This window comes from Siniperca chuatsi, linkage group LG17 (genome assembly GCF_020085105.1).
Source record: "Siniperca chuatsi isolate FFG_IHB_CAS linkage group LG17, ASM2008510v1, whole genome shotgun sequence".
Taxonomy (NCBI): Eukaryota; Metazoa; Chordata; class Actinopteri; order Centrarchiformes; family Sinipercidae; genus Siniperca; species Siniperca chuatsi.
In genome coordinates, this window is record NC_058058.1 from 977859 (window position 1) to 987858 (window position 10000).

The 10000-nt window shown below is 44.9% G+C and overlaps 1 protein-coding gene across 1 annotated transcript in view; it reads left to right on the top strand.

Annotated features, from left to right (window-relative positions):
• mindy1 (MINDY lysine 48 deubiquitinase 1) overlaps positions 1-8797 on the top strand; it is a gene marked incomplete at its 5' end in the record, with an annotated part of 14483 nt that extends 5686 nt beyond the window's left edge. Inside the window, 11 exon segments of the mRNA XM_044172324.1 lie at positions 647-702; positions 704-847; positions 1686-1743; positions 2001-2065; positions 2204-2362; positions 3480-3582; positions 3846-3988; positions 4841-4987; positions 4990-5046; positions 5130-5294; positions 6070-8797. Of these exon segments, the coding sequence (XP_044028259.1) occupies positions 647-702; positions 704-847; positions 1686-1743; positions 2001-2065; positions 2204-2362; positions 3480-3582; positions 3846-3988; positions 4841-4987; positions 4990-5046; positions 5130-5294; positions 6070-6141 (1169 nt within the window).
• Positions 8798-10000: the final 1203 nt, after the last annotated feature.

Genomic DNA, 10000 nt, shown 5'->3' on the forward strand with positions numbered 1-10000 from the left:
CGATTAGTCCATTAATCAGTTAATTAATTAATGAATCAGCAGCTGTTTTGATGTTTGGAGTCGTTTCTCCTGTAAATCCCTTCCTGGCTGCAGCTCCTCAGATGTGCAGATCTGCTGCTTTTCCTCTGAGCGACTGTAATAACTGTGATGTTTGTTAATAACGTCGAGCTTCGGACTGTCGGTCGGACACGCACGACACGTGAAGGCGTCGCTTTGGGCTCTGGTCGTCGTGGACGGCGTTTCTCACCGTTTTCACCAGTTTTCCAAACCGATCGATCGATCGATGGATCGACGGAGAAAAGAATCAGCAGATGGATCCAGAATGAAAAGCATCATCAGCTGCAGTCCGATACAAACCGGTTCAACATGAGCTCCAGCTCCACCAGCTGCAGCAGCAACATCCTGCTTTACATTAATGCACGAGGAATAATAACCTGATGATAGAATATATAACAGCACAGCAGCCACAGGGACGCTGCACTGCTTTAATGCTTTAAGGGCTTTTTCCTGATCACACTCTCACACTTTCACTGCAGCAGAGGGTTTCAGTGTGTGTCAGTGTGTGTTAGTGTGTTACTGCAGTAACGGACCTGAGTGCTTCGTCCTCTGTGTCTCTGTGTGACTGTAGTTGTCCTCCTGTCCACAGGGGGCGCTGCAGCTGCAGCTGCTGCTCCTGCTGCCTCCACAGCTGCTGCTGCTGCTTCTGGAGGCCGGGCCGTCCATGCCGGCGTACTACCTGGTGAAGTGGATCACCTGGAAGGAGAAGAAGACTCCCATCATCACGCAGAGTGAGAACGGACCCTGCCCCCTGCTGGCCATCATGAACACTCTCTTTCTACGCTGGAAGGTAAAACGCGTGAACGGATACGAGCAGCTGAGTGTCTGATTACATGTTACATCACATGTTACATCACATGTTACATCACATGTTACATCACATGTTACATTACACATCCAGCGGCAGATATTCAGCAGACTCTTCAAACATTTCAAATTAAAACACGTACATTTCGTAACTAAAATTCACTTTGGGGGCGTTTTCGCACAACCGTAACAGCGTGCGATAATCGCATCATCGCGATTATTGCACGGCGAAGTGTTTTCATCTTCAGTAGCAGCGTTGCCAACACCGTCACTCAGGTGTGACCGACACCGCCGCTCAGGTGTGACCTACACCGCCGCTCAGGTGTGACCGACACCACTACACCGCCGCTCAGGTGTGACCCGACACCACTACACCGTCGCTCAGGTGTGACCGACACCACTACACCGTCGCTCAGGTGTGACCGACACCACTACACCGCCGCTCAGGTGTGACCGACACCACTACACCGCCGCTCAGGTGTGACCGACACCACTACACCGCCGCTCAGGTGTGACCGACACCACCGCTCAGGTGTGACCATGACACGCAGGTGGAGTTAAAGCTCGATTCCTGCGACACGCCACAGTGTGTGTTGTGCTTTTTTACTTCTACATTTATTTCGCAGCTTTAGTTACTTTACCGATTCAGATTATTAATGACAAAACATAATCAATAAATAAGCGATGATGTAATGTTGCAGGTGTAACTGCCAGCTGAATATGAATCCGTTAAAATGAGCTCCAGCGAAGCGATGAACACATTAATGCATCAATAACTAGAATCCAGTAATACAATATATGTTATCTGTTTGTGTTTTCAGGCTAAACTTCCGGCTCAGACCGAAGTCGTCACCACCGAGGACCTGATGGCTCACCTGGGTAAGAGCACGCTCAGAGCCAATCAGCTGCTGAGCTCACCTGTCGGAGGAGTTTTAAGGTTTCTGGTTTGAATGTCTGAAGAGTTTGTTCCTAAAGACGCCGGCGGTTTATCTCTGAGGAGGCACTGATTGGTTACTGCTTCTTCTTCTACTGTCTTTGATAACCACGTAGTTTTACTGCACAGAAAACACAGTCAGGTGTCAGCTGATTGGCTGTGTGTGTGTGTGTGTGTGTGTGTGTGTGTGTGTGTTGTGCAGGAGAGTGTGTGTTGTCCGTTACACCCAGAGAGAAGGCCGATGGGATGGAGCTCAACTTCCAACAGGTACGCTCACACACACACCTGCAGAGTCCAACTTCAACATGAACGCTGACTGTTTTACCTGTGCAGCCATGAGTGTCATGTGACCCCGTGTGTGTGTGTGTGTGTGTGTGTGTGTGTGTGTGTGTGTGTGTGTGTCAGAACATGAGCGATGCCATGGCGGTGCTCCCTAAGTTGTCCACAGGTCTGGATGTTAACGTTCGCTTCACCGGAGTGACGGACTTTGAGTACACACCAGAGTGTATCGTGTTCGACCTGCTGGACATCCCGCTGTACCACGGCTGGCTGGTCGACCCGCAGGTACGCCCCCCCCCTACCTGTGTGTGTGTGTGTGTGTGTGTGTGTGTGTGTGTGTGAGTAAATAGAAAATGACACAAAGGCAGGTCTTTGCAGGTCTTTGGACCTCAGAGACCCGCTGGTACCGGGCTGCAGTAGATCTGTAATGTAGGCAGGTGCCTGACCCTGCAGAGCTCTATACGTGATCCCAAGAACCTGGAACCAGATTCTGGATTCTGATGAGGAGCCAGTGAAGAGACACGGTGTCACCTGAGACCTTCTTGGAGGACCCGGTCTAAAGCTCTGCAGCAGCATTTTGGACCTCGAGTTACAGCAGCCGAGACGGGACGAGACAATTATTACTTCAGACTCAAACGGCTGACGTGTTGGTCCAGAGTCAGAACCTGGTCCACAGGGCCAGGACCTGGACTTCTTATGGAGGATTTAACAGAAGAGGAAAGAGAACTGAGACCCTCCACCTCAGAGAAACGACCGGGCGGAGCAGAAAGAAGAACCACCGCCGCTCCTGTTAATCAATATTTATCAACGAATCTCGCCTTCAGACTCGAACCATCAACGCGTCTCTCAGCGCCGTCTGACTTCCTGTCTGCGGCTCTCAGCTCCGAGCCCGTCGGTTCCTGCCGAAGAGGCGCGTCCTTTTTAGATGCGTCGAACTCGTGCTGGGGATCGGGCGCCAGTTATAGGCTTCCAAAGCGGCGCTCGGGTCGCGTCCGTTAACCCGCGAGGAGGATCCTGAGAGTTTAGGCTCTTCAGCAGCTCAACGCGGACGAATGTTTACCGTCTACCCGCAAGAAAAACAGCCGCAGCTCGAGTTCCCGTAACGCGCGGAGATCTGACCGACCAATCAACAACAGACGCTCATCAGCTGTTAATGATTCATCAGCAGAGATTATGAGCCGGTTTCACTTTGTGATGTTTGACCTTCGATCTAACTTTCGTGTGTGCTGTGTGTGTGTGCTGTGTGTGTGTGCTGTGTCTGTGCTGTGTGCTGTGTGTGTGTGTGTGTGTGTGTGTGTGTCTGTGCTGTGTGTGTGTGTGTGTGTGTGTCTGTGTGTGTGTGTGTGTGTGTGTGTGTCTGTGCTGTGTGTGTGTGTGTGTGTGTGTGTGTGTGTGTGTTCAGAGTCCAGAGATGGTGGCCTCTGTGGGGAAACTGAGTTACAACCAGCTGGTGGAGAAAATCATCGACTACAAACACTCTGCTGACAGCAGCCGAGTCAGTGAAGGTAACACACACACACACACACACACACACACACGTATATATACAAATAAACACACACAGACACACACACACACACACACGTGTATATACAAATAAACACACACACTCTGCGGACAGCAGTCAGGACAATGACTGTACACAGAGGTTTGATGAATCATGCTGTGTATGAACAAACATCTCTGTGTGTGTGTGTGCGTGTGTGTGTGTGTGTGTGTGCGTGTGTGTGCGTGCGCGTGTGTGTGTGTGTGTGTGCGTGCCCTCCAGGTCTGGTGGCGGAGCAGTTCCTGGAGTCGACGGCGACGCAGCTGTCGTATCACGGCCTGTGTGAACTCAACACGACGGCCAAAGAGGGAGAGATCTCCGTGTTCTTCAGAAACAACCACTTCAGTACCATGATCAAACACAAGGTGGAGCCACACACACACACTCTCACACACACACACACACACACACAGACACTCACACACACACACACACTCTCACACACACACACACACTCACACTTTTACTGCAGCTGCTCTTCAGAGACGCAAAGTAATTGGAGAAGTCTTGTTTTTAAGATTTCATGAGGGTGAAACAAACATGTTTATATATATATATATATATATATATATATATATATATATATATATATATATATATATATATATAGCAGAGTTTGTGGTCATTCTTGGATGTAAACGTGAGAGTTTGCAGCAGTCTGACGACGCAGACGGACGTTTGATTCTTCCACCGTTACAGCTTGTTTCCGCTGGAGTCCAGTTGGACTCCAGGTGCGTCGCTGGTCTCATCTCATGTGTTTGATCAATTATTGAAGGCATAAGTATTTGTGATTTAACTCCATGCTGTGCGATGTCTGCCTGTCCCCTCAGGATGAACTGTAAGAACTCTGCTGATCCTCTGACTTTCCATCTAGCGCCACCATCAGGTCGACATGTTAACGCGTCCGACACTTTGGTTTCTGACCGAACACCTGCAGAGCTGCTGACGCTCCCATCAGCCTCAGCTGCTCTCTGTGTTTACTGCTAACTAGCTAATGTTAGCATGCTAACGTGCTAAACTAAGATGGTGAACATGATAGCTGCTATGTTAGCCTCACAGAGCTGCTAGCATGACTGCAGACCAGGTTTTCTGTATTGTATCAGGTTCCTTTACTGTCCGATGGATCCAGATCTCGCCTGCCGACGTGATACCTGTCACTATAGTTACCAGATGATCTCGCATAAATATATAGATCACCTGTCTCTCCGCCCTCGCAGGGTCACCTGTACCTGTTGGTGACGGATCAGGGCTTCCTGCAGGAGGAGGGTTTGGTCTGGGAGTCTCTTCATAACGTCGAGGGAGACGGAAACTTCTGCGACTCCGACTTCAGACTGTGTCATCCTCCGCAGAGAGCCGCGCCCGCCGCCGCCGCGCTGCCGCCCTGCCGCCCACCGCCCAGGAGCAGCAGAGACAGATCGACCAGGTGAGTCCGGCCGGGTGTTCCCGACGGAGCCGAGAGGATCGGTCCGCTCGCGAGTCACCGGCTGATCCTGTTGTTGCTTTTAGGACTACCTGGTGGCGGTGTCCCTGCAGCAGCAGCAGGGCGGGGCCCCGGGGCCCCTCAGCGACCTGGAGTTGGCCCGACAGCTCCAACAGGAGGAATACCAGCAACAGCAGCAACTCCAGCAGCAGCAGCAGCAGCAGCAGGGATCAGCGCAGGCAGCACAGCAGGTAACAAACACCACACAGGAGACAAGTCAGTAACACACTGACACACACTGACACACCCTCTGCTGCAGTGAAAGTGTGAGAGTGTGATCAGGAAAAAGCCCTTAAAGCATTAAAGCAGTGCAGCGTCCCTGTGGCTGCTGTGCTGTTATATATTCTATCATCAGGTTATTATTCCTCGTGCATTAATGTAAAGCAGGATGTTGCTGCTGCAGCTGGTGGAGCTGGAGCTCATGTTGAACCGGTTTGTATCGGACTGCAGCTGATGATGCTTTTCATTCTGGATCCATCTGCGATTCTTTTCTCCGTCGATCCATCGATCGATCGATCGGTTTGGAAAACTGGTGGCGGTGAGAAAGCGCCCGTCCACGGCGACCCAGAGCCCAAAGCGGCGCCTTCAGCGTGTCGTCGTGTCCGACCGACAGTCCGAAGCTCGGCGTTATTAACAAACATCACAGTTATTACAGTCGTTCAGAGGAAAAGCAGCAGATCTGCACATCTGAGGAGCTGCAGCCAGGAAGGGATTTACAGGAGAAACGACTTCAAACATCAAAACAGCTGCTGATTCATTAATTAATTAACTGATTAATGGACTAATCGTCTCAGCTGAACTCGTTTAAACTGTTGCAGTTTAATTTAAACTCCTCATGTGTTTTTGTGTGTAAAGTAACTGAAGCCGTCAGATAAATGTGGTGGAGTCCGTCTGATGTGCAGTTGAGAACATAAATAAAGCCGTCTTTGTGTCGTCACGGTGACGGTGATGTCATTGTGTTCCCAGGTCAGAGGTCAGGGGTCACAGCAGGGCGGAGCCAGGAGAAGAGACAAGGACTCGGACTGCGTCCTCCTATAGACTCTTCGTCGTCTTCGTCATCATCTTACTACCGACCACCAGACTCCCCGGGTCGAGCCTGTCTGCAGCGGGGAGGTGTCACGCACACACGTGCACACGCGCATGCAAACACACACACACACACACACACACACACACACACACACACACACACACACACACAGTCAGCTCGATGCCAAACCCCAGTGCTTTGTCGAACAGCTTGTTTCAGACGGATTATTAAGAAACGACTGTCTCCATAAAGGGTTTCTAAGCTGGAACTAACGGCTTCATTAATAGTCAGTAAACCATTTACTGCTGTTTAACTGAGCAGCTATGAAACACTAAGAATAACTTTAAAATAATCCGAAACGTTTGATAATTGATTTACAAAATGCCAAACAAGTCTGCAGTTTAAAATGCTAATAAATTAAAAAGATATCAATCGATCTTTCCTTAATTAATAACTGATCTGTAAAGCAGGAAATGATTTATTGACCATTGATAAAGCCGTTAGTTACAACTTGTCACTTATTAGAAAGTGGTTGCATTTAATGACGAAGGGAAAATCCGTTAATTTAAAGTGTGTTTTACGGACCTGAATGACACGACAGTCTCTTTTCTGATGGGACCGGTTTCACCAGACGAGGTCACGTTACTGGTCCAGGATGTGTTTTCGTCCCGTCTGAAGAAACTACAGCTGTCCGTCACGCGGCCTCCTCTGGTCAAACCGATCCTTTCCAATAACCAGCTTTGCTGCAGATGAAACTAAACTTTAAACCAGGAGGTCGGCGGAGACCAACGAGTTAACAGAGTTACGGCTCCTAAGATGCAGAAGCGAGTCAGTACAAAAGTCCCATCAGATTTCCACTGCTTTTTGTTTTCCAGCCGGGTTCGAATGAATGTAGAAAATAAGCTCTGGAGTCAAATAAAGTTTTGTTCAATGGTTTAAAACGTCTCACCTGAAGGTCCTCAAGCTGTTATGTGTTTGGCTGTTTATTAATGCTGCAGCATTTGAGTAAATACACGACACAAAAAGCTGGGTAACACTTTCTATAAGTCACTAATTTTTTAATAATTTCCTGTGGATACACAAGAATTTACCTTAAATGAACTCTGTAATTGTGTACCAATTATCGGGAAAACAGGAACGGCCTGTAGTAATTGCATGTCACTCTAAAATAATGAAATGTGCGTTAGTTACAGGAGGGTGTCTTTGCTGCCAGTATGAACCTTCCTCATTGTGGCACCTAAACGACGCGTTATTTCTAAACCTTTTGACGAATATGAACATTTTTCTACAAAAACAAACCATAAAATCTGTCAAATTCATCAGTATTTAATATCAAAGTCCAAACATCATCCACTCTGGAACATTTTAAAATACAGGGGAAAAAATGAACAATCAAATAATGATTTAAATCAACAAATATCTGATCACAGAACGAGCCGACGATGCGTTCACTGCCAACTTCCGCTACTCGTCCGTCACATGTTCGATACCCGCTCGTCGTGTTGATCATCTTGTTCGTATAAAACGTCTTCACTTCTGTTCACTGCAGAGCTTATTTTCTTAATTTATCCCAAAAACCAGAGCAGAACTTCGATTAGTACGGAAGCCCGAACCTGCCAGGAAAATAAACAAAATACCTGAAATGACAAAAATAAAAACACTCATGGTACCTCAAAATTATTCTGACTTCCTATCTCATGATTTTTGACTTACTAGTATATTATAATTCTGACTTATTATCTTGTATTTATGACTCAGTAACTGATCATTTAGACCTAATTAGTCAAACATTTGTCTTTTCTTATATTTGACTTTTTAAATCATAATTTTGAGGCACAAAGTCACAAATACAAGATAAGAAGTCAAAATTTTGACCTAATAACTCAAAATTTGTATTTATGACCTATTGTCTCAGAATTATGACTTAGTAAGTAAATTTTTACTTTTTATCTCATAATTGTGATGTACCATGAGTGCTTTAATTTTTGGCGTTCCTAAAGTTTTCTTTTCCAGGCGCTAACGGGCCTCCGTACTATTTTAAATCTGCTGTGGGAAGAAACTCGAAGAGTAAAACTCTTCTGGATCAACTCAGAAACGTGTCGTGATTTCATCCCTCTGTCGCTGCTGGGACTTAAAAAAAGACAAACTGAACTAAAAGCACATTTTGGACTAAAACCATGTTGTAACTCTGCCGATGCACAGACGTTTAATTAGCAGTTTAGACCTGGTGTTAAGATATTTTCTCTTCAAACCAACAAAAAGCAGGACAGCTTCCGGTTTCGAAGTGCTCCGGATCCAAAACGTCCTGGAAGATTCAGGAACCCAGTGTCCAGATTTAAAACGACTTATTTAAAGCGACGTTGAATAAAAGAGTCAGTTAACGTCTTAAACTGAGTAGTAAAACTGTTCTCTGATCAGATGTTGTTGCTGATCGGCTTCAGCGACCCGTGACAAACATTTAGCACTTAAAACTTTCCCATCATGCCTCTCTTGAGTGTTCGGGGCCTCGCTGGCACTTCCTGTTGTCGTCCTGAGTTTTTAAAAGTTTATTTCTTTGGTGTGTGTGTGCTGTCGGACTGTCGGGCCGCTGCCACGCTCTCTGTTTAAGCTTTGTATTTAATTTGTCATGATGTCAAATTATCAGTAAAAACAAAATCAAACTCCCTCTGGTGTCGACTCCTTTATTTGTTTGTTTGTTGTTGTTGTTGTTGTTGTTGTTTACACGCATTAAGATGTCTTTATTTTAACAATCCAAACATAGTTTTCTGTCTCGCACACTTTGTACGGAAGCCAAATTCCACCCAAAAAAAAAAAAAAAGATAAAATGTTAGCAATGACAAAAACTAAACTCTGTTAAAATTAGGGAAGCCAGTAAAAAAACGTTGACATTTGAAGTCAAAATTAGGACTTATCATAACTCAGTCAAGTCATTATTTATAGATAGTCACAATTTTACCTCAGTTTTTCAAAATCATAATTTTTAATTGAATTTTGTTGTGAATGTTACACTCTGGACCTTTTTAAAGCTGAAAATTATGACTTAGTGTGTCAATTTATACTTAAATTCATAATTGTGTCACAGTATGTGATCATTTATACTTAAATATACGTTAAATTGAGACTTCTGTTAAGTCAATTTACGATGAAGTATCATAGTTTATAGTTAAAAAGTCATAATATTGACTTAAGAGCCTTATAATTAATACTTCAAAGTTATAATGTAGTATTGTGATATACTGTATATTAATGTATCCTTTAAAAAACAAATCAAGTTATACTGAAAATCACATTATTAACTCAGGTTCTCAATTTCGACTGAAAAGCATCAATTTTGCTTTCATTAGTATTTTTTGTTTTGACTTATTGCGAGTGTTTAATATTTTTTCTAACTAAATTCCTAAATAAAATACAATATATTCCTAACTAAATGGGTTTTCCATACTTGCGGAACCTTTTTGGTAAAAACAAATGGTGTAAATCCGAACTGCAGGATCCAGCAGACGGCTAACGTCGCCCTGTCAGTCAGCTGACACCTGTACGACACCTGCAGTGACCTGAGTGAAAACAGAGCCACCGAAGGTAAATATCACATCCTGTTTGAAAGTTTGTCTTTGTTCTGTCAACAGAATGACAATAGAAGCGTGATTTTATATATATATATATATATATATATATATATATATATATATACATATGTGTGTATATATATGTATATATGTTATGTATATATATGTGTGTATATATGTATGTGTGTGTGTATATATGTATATATGTGTGTATATATATGTGTGTAAATATGTATATATGTGTATGTGTATATATATGTACAGTATACTATATATTGTATATATAAGTACAGTATGTGTG